Genomic DNA, 6,838 nt, shown 5'->3' with positions numbered 1-6,838 from the left:
AAATATCCCGAAGCCCCGAAATAATCCTAAAAAAACATGAGAAAATTTTGTAAAGATTCGACAATCTCGAAGCATTTAATTATGTGTATTGTCGAATGTCCCAAAAAAAAGAAATCTTGCCGATTACTCCTTTTTCCTTAACCGTTGAGTGCTTAGAAATCTTCTGCAACACACCTTACGTACTTGATTGTGTGCACTTTTGGGCTTCGTTCTCTACTCAAAGCGACATCTACTGGAAATTGCAAACGAAAGTTTCACATTTAGTGAACAACCTCATCGTAAATTGCAAAGATAGCGGCGTCTATTATTATTATATACTCGTATAAAATGTAGCAAATTAGAGCATAGACGGTCAGTTTCTACTGCGCTTTGCTTCTAATTAAATCAGTGACTCCTGCAAAGTTATTTCGCTGCATTCAATATGTTTCTTCTGCTATTAATTGCCGCTTGTACGCTCGCATTTTTCTACATCAAATGGAATTACACATACTGGCAACGCAAGGGCTTCCCTTATTACGAGCCCAAAATCCCGTTTGCTGTACTCGACAAAGTTTTTAAGCGCGAAGCTTCCTTAGGCATTGCTGTCTACGATGTCTATCGCACTACCAAGGACAAAGTGCTCGGCATTTACCTTATGACACGTCCTGCCTTGCTTGTGCGCGATGCTCAGCTGGTGAAGAATATATTAGTAAGGGATTTTGACAGCTTTCACGATCGCGGTGTGCATGTGGACGATGAAAAGGATCCACAATCAAGTGGTGGTCTTTTCTTTTTGAAAGGGCAGGATTGGAAAAGCTTACGCGTCACAATGACTCCTTTATTCACATCGGGCAAATTGAAGGCGATGTTTGGTACGGTGGAAGATGTTGGTGATAAAATGGTAAACTATTTAAATGGACAACTGCCGGACGAGGGTGCTAAGGAAGTGGAATTGAAGAAACTAATGAGCACGTGAGTGTCTAATTTTCAATTTTATTCGAAATATTTTTGCATTTTTGATTTCATTCCCACTGTGACGAGTGAAAAGGACTTACAAAATTTTAAATTCCTTTAAATTTTTAGCTATGCCATAGACATAATCGCCTCAGTGTTTTTTGGGCTGGAAGTAAACAGCTTTGTGGAGCCAAATAATGTTATGCTGAATGTTAGCCGCAAAATCAATGAACCCACATTTGGAAGTGTGGTGCGGGGAACTTGCCAATTTTTATATCCTGGGTGAGTTAAAAATCAGTGGTTAATAGCAGCAATAAAAAGTATACGAGAAAGTAAATTATTATTTTTAAAATTATATCTTTTTCACTTATCAATCGAGTAGCACTTAGGGTTAGTCAGGTTATCTGATGAATATATGTGCATATGTACACAGGGCCGGATTTACTTAAAATGTGAAAAATGCCGCCCTTTTATCTTTAACCTACCTAGAATTAGGTCCCATCTTTTTTTCAGAGCAATACACGTGGAAGTGCACATCATTCATGAGTTCTTCCACATTTGAATAAATAAATTTTCAAATTATAAATTTTCATTTGTTTATTTTGAATTATTTGCATTTGAATTATTTCGAGAGAGTAAACTCAAAATGCTAGCAAACGTCAAAAAAAAACCCAATGGCGGACGATTTTGAGCGAGCGGTTTTACCTTTAAATATTTGTATCATGATTTTAAGTTTTCGTATAGAATTTCGNTGAATAAATAAATTTTCAAATTATAAATTTTCATTTGTTTATTTTGAATTATTTGCATTTGAATTATTTCGAGAGAGTAAACTCAAAATGCTAGCAAACGAAAAAAAAAAACCCAATGGCGGACGATTTTGAGCGAGCGGTTTTACCTTTAAATATTTGTATCATGATTTTAAGTTTTCGTATAGAGTTTCTAAACAAAAATTAAAATTTTCAATTCATATTGTTTTCGTATTCGTATTTTCGAATTCGACCCATTATCAAAAATATGAGTAAAATTTAGAAGGCTTTAGATATTTCACATTACATAAATAAATATGCACTTATCTGAATTTATATTTCAAAATTTGCCGCCCTGTGCCAGGGNGAAACAAAAATTAAAATTTTCAATTCATATTGTTTTCGTATTCGTATTTTCGAATTCGACCCATTATCAAAAATATGAGTAAAATTTAGAAGGCTTTAGATATTTCACATTACATAAATAAATATGCACTTATCTGAATTTATATTTCAAAATTTGCCGCCCTGTGCCAGGGCACCGAGAGCACCTAGTGTAAATCCAGGGCTGCATATACATACATATGTATGTGTGTATTTATGTTTATGCGGATGGTCGAAATTTCAGCTGCGATATCTTTAAACTGGGTAATTGTTTTTTTTTTCGAGTTTGCGGAAAAAGGCACTAACCTAAATGAACTAAAAAAATTTTAAGTTCTCGTTGCCATTCAGATATAAGTGGAATTCTAATCAATTTATTGCAATTGTATATCAATCTATTATAATCTAATGAGTTCTATTTACAAATGTGTGCATGTATTATTATCGCAAAAAGATTTTCAAATCTACCGGCCATTCGCTATTGATAAGACATTTTTTATCGCAGATAAATTTAAAAGATAAGCGTTACTTTATTACATAAGTACACATTGATGTTTACTCCATAGCTTGGAGAAGCTGTTCATACGTTTCGGCTGGCGTGAGGAGGCACCGAATATGATGAGGGAGATCGTACAACGCACCATACAAATGCGCGAAGAGCAAAATATCTCACGCAAAGATATGCTCCAGCTGCTAATGCAACTGCGCAACAAAGGGCAAATTAACGATGACGACAATGACTGGTCCGCAAAAGCTGGAAAGGGTGTGTATTTCAAGCATACTGAATAATTTAATAATTTCATAACTTTTCCTTTTCACTCATTACACTTGAATGGCACATCAGATGGGCCAAAGCACATGTCCATCGAAATCATTGCCTCCAATTTGTTCCTCTTTTATGTGGCGGGTTATGAGACAACCGCTTCCACTGTTGCCTTTACCGCCTTTGAGCTGGCGCAATATCCAGAAGTGTTGGAAAAGGCACAGCGCGATGTTAGAGAGGTGTTGGAAAAACATGGCAATAAGTTCTCATATGACGCGATACAGGATATGAAATACTTGGATTTGTGCATAATGGGTTAGTTGAAAGTGTAGCTTTCTTTATATGCTTTTATTAACTGTTTATTGTGTTTTTTTTTCACAGAAACCACACGCAAGTACCCAGCTTTGCCAATTCTCAATCGACAGTGCACCCAGGACTATCCAATTCCAAATAGCGATCTGGTGATCAAAAAGGGTACACCCATTATTATTCCGTTATTGGGATTGCATCGCGATGCACAATATTTCCCTGACCCTATGCGTTGGGATCCTGAGCGATTCGAGAAAAAAGAATACGATGCCACTGCATTTATGCCATTTGGCGAAGGCCCAAGGCATTGTATTGGTAATTGATGCACTTCAAAATGTTATTTGAAACCAGCAAAAGTAATTATGTATGTACATATTTTTGTCTTATCCACAGCACAACGCATGGGCAGAGTAAACGCCAAAGTTGCCTTAGCGAAGCTTCTGCTCAATTTCAATATCGAATTAAATCCAGTTCGTAAAGAGATAGAAATTGCTAACTTCGGCATACCCATCCAGGCCAAAGGTGGCGTAAATGTGCGTCTATCGAAACGGAAAGCATCGCAGGTCGCATAACTTAAACTTTTTAAGATACATAGATATGTAGATATGTTCCTTAAAGCAACTGTTTTTTCTTTTACTTAAACAAATAAATATAAGTATGTGAATCTTTGTAAGATACTTTACAGGTGGCATTATCACTTGGAAAGCGAATGAATTTGGCGCAGCGAAAGGTTTTGCGAAGCGAACTAAGAGGCAGAAAAAGCATTAAGAATGCTCTAGCGGCAAGTGCCAAGTTGTTGTTTTTGTTGTTGTAGCGGCTACAACAACCCCGCCCAGATCGGTAGATATCTCAGTCGTTGTCGTCGAGCTCCACTAATGGCAGCCCCAAGAAGCGTCCAGCCTCTATGGGGTCGGTCCACAGGGACGACGCCGTTAGGATTGTAGGGTTTTCCGGGCATGTGAAGAGATGTTTCGAGTCGTGAGGGGTCTCTCCGCATGCCGGACATTCATTCGGCACATCCGCGTTTAGCCTACCCAGGTAAGAGTGTAGCCTGCTGCAGTAGCCAGAGCGAAGTTGGGCTATTGTTGTTCTAGTCTACCGAGGCAGATGGAGCTCTGTCGCGTCAATGTCCGGTGTTTGTATGCCTCGAACGGCATTCACAGGTCTTTAGTCTACATAACTCGAGACTGAATCCCTGAGAGGGCTAGACACTTTGCAGTGAAGAAGCGAGAAAGATCGGAGAGATATCCGTTTACTTTCGAACACAGGTCATCAATTCCATTCCCAGTCGCCATGGTCGAGCAATCGTCGGCGTAGGAGACAATCGAGACTCCCTCTGGTGGTTGAGGCAGCTTTGAAATGTAAAAGTTAAACTGTAGCGGGGAAAGGACACCTCCCTGTGGAACCCCCTGTTTTATTTTTCTCTGTTTACTCGTTTTGTCTCTAAACATTACCGACGAGTGTCGACCACTAAGGTAATTTGCCGACCACCGTTTGAGCCTCTGTGGGAGAGAGGAAGCCTATATATCTTCTAGTAGCGTGGAATGGCTGACAGTGTAGCCGTTGGTGGTGCTGTGCATTTTCCAGAATCTGACGCTCGTCTGGTTTTAGACGCTTTGTCAAACTGGGAAGGGGGAGTGCTTATGCAACGACAAGCTTTTATTCAACTGCCGTCATATATAGACTTAATCCAGTTATGCTCAATGACCTATAGATATGTCACCTACACATGAGTTTATATGACGAGTTACGTTTTTCCATGATCGACGTTTTTTCCTTTGGTTTCGTATAAACGACATATTTTTCGATTGTGTTATGCATGACTAAATTCCCAGCCAGCAAAATATTCGGAAACGTATCCGAAAATGTAAACAATTTCGTATAAAAACCTGATGTTTCATCCGTTTTCCGATTCCGTTTTCGGACGTTTTTCAGATCAATTCTCCCACTAAAGTGTTCATCCGAAACATATGTGCGGAAAACTATCGGAAATGGTTGTAAAACGGATGCGCTTTCGGCTACTTTCCTGGAATTTGTCTGATACAATTTTTCGTTGAAAACGATTTCATTATGAACTTCACAGAAACTTTTTCATATTTACAGGAAACCAAACAAAAAACAAATTTAAGATTCAGCAGTTATGTATTTCAATTTGAATAACTAATTTTAATGTGTTGCTTCTGAAGGAATTCGAACCTGGGATCTCTTAAAAGCTAACAAATAGTAGCACACTTCTCTGTACACTCAGCTACTGGCGAATATGTATACATGTTTTCAAATGCTCAGTTTGAACATATATTTTAAAATTATTATTTTGAAATAAGATGACATTTTTCGGATACGAAAAATGTACGAAAACTGCACTTTCGGCAAAAAGTACGTTTCTCTGCTGGCTGGGTTATTTTTGAGTTGTAATAATATTTTTGCCTTTGTGAAAAAGTTTGTGTCCTACATGTAGGACATTGGGCATATAATATACATACTATAAATTTCTTACAGAGGATTTTCTTTGCATGCAAGTTTGGCTCTTCTAGAGGTTGATAATATAGATTTCGATAGCATTGCATTATGTCTAGCAATAAATGCACCTGCATACATTATTTATTTATTTATTACCGACGAGGTTTCTGGAAACGAGGATTACGTCGATATAAATAATTATCCGGTTACGCAAATGAAGAGCAGCGTTGGAGTCTTTACCAAAACCGATTTTGATGATCAATGGGATTTCAGTAACGACATACCGTTGTCAGTCAGTTGGACGACATCAGTGTAAATCCCATAAGTTTCAATAAGCGATAGGTACTCCCAAAAAGAAAAATTATATATATATTTTTAAAAGTCGCTTCGTAAAAGATTATAAAAAGGCCATGGGAGGTATCGATCGTTCATACCAAAATATTAGTTTTTTTCACTCATTGTGCGGAAATGGCTGTAAGAAATGCCTGTCAGATTCCTAAACATAATGGTAGAATTATGGATACCTTATCTTTTTCTTTTGTCGAACAAAGTTTATAGTATGTCATGTGCCCAATGTCCTATATATAGGAAAGCTTCAAAATACATGTTTCAATTTTTTTTTTTATCATTACCACACCCCGTCTTTTTATAATAAGTTTAGATGAATATAATCGCAGTTCTTTATAGGCGGCATAGGCAGGGTACAGGGTCTAGAGAAAGGAGAGGACTTTGGTTTCTTCAGGTTACGGACTTACTGGCAGCGTTTAGCCTCAATAGGTTTAAGTTTTAGTTTCCCGGAAGAAACTATTTAAGAATAAGCATAGTTATCGTTCTAAATANAAGTTTAGATGAATATAATCGCAGTTCTTTATAGGCGGCATAGGCAGGGTCCAGGGTCTAGAGAAAGGAGAGGACTTTGGTTTCTTCAGGTTACGGACTTACTGGCAGCGTTTAGCCTCAATAGGTTTAAGTTTTAGTATCCCGGAAGAAACTATTTAAGAATAAGCATAGTTATCGTTCTAAATCAAATAAGAATATACATATGTAGGTAAATAAATCGATGATCTACACCGCTGTTAATTCGGATTCATACTTACAAATTGTTAGTGTATTAGATAGAAATGGCAAAATGAAATTAAGAGATGTATATATTGTTATGTTTCCATAATCTTTTGGACATTTGCTTTCCTAATTAACCATGATTCAATTATTAAAGGTTTTGTAAGTAGCTATTTTCTAAAAT

At 37.4% G+C, this 6,838-nt stretch overlaps 1 protein-coding gene across 1 annotated transcript; it reads left to right on the top strand.

Moving 5' to 3' along the window:
• The first annotated feature begins 310 nt into the window (after window positions 1-310).
• On the top strand, window positions 311-3,817 carry Cyp6d5 (Cytochrome P450 6d5). The gene is made up of 6 exons (XM_017637897.1): window positions 311-951; window positions 1,063-1,215; window positions 2,630-2,826; window positions 2,908-3,141; window positions 3,208-3,450; window positions 3,529-3,817. Exons 1-6 carry the CDS (start codon window positions 422-424, stop codon window positions 3,705-3,707), a joined length of 1,536 nt encoding a protein of 511 aa, XP_017493386.1. The 5' UTR covers window positions 311-421; the 3' UTR covers window positions 3,708-3,817.
• The last annotated feature ends 3,021 nt before the right edge of the window (window positions 3,818-6,838 follow it).

The sequence above is a fragment of the Rhagoletis zephyria genome, unplaced genomic scaffold (assembly GCF_001687245.7).
Source record: "Rhagoletis zephyria isolate East Lansing unplaced genomic scaffold, Rhagoletis_zephyria_1.1 Rzeph_scaffold_22704, whole genome shotgun sequence".
NCBI classification, from domain to species: domain Eukaryota; kingdom Metazoa; phylum Arthropoda; class Insecta; order Diptera; family Tephritidae; genus Rhagoletis; species Rhagoletis zephyria.
This window is presented reverse-complemented; position numbering and strand designations above follow the sequence as displayed.

Bases quoted from the DNA above. Each gene is read 5' to 3' on its own strand.
- Cyp6d5 (XM_017637897.1), top strand. From the start codon at position 422: ATGTTTCTTCTGCTATTAATTGCCGCTTGTACGCTCGCATTTTTCTAC. The intron at 2,827-2,907 runs GTGTGTATTTCA...ATGGCACATCAG, and splicing joins GTCCGCAAAAGCTGGAAAGG to ATGGGCCAAAGCACATGTCC. The intron at 3,451-3,528 runs GTAATTGATGCA...TCTTATCCACAG, and splicing joins AGGCCCAAGGCATTGTATTG to CACAACGCATGGGCAGAGTA.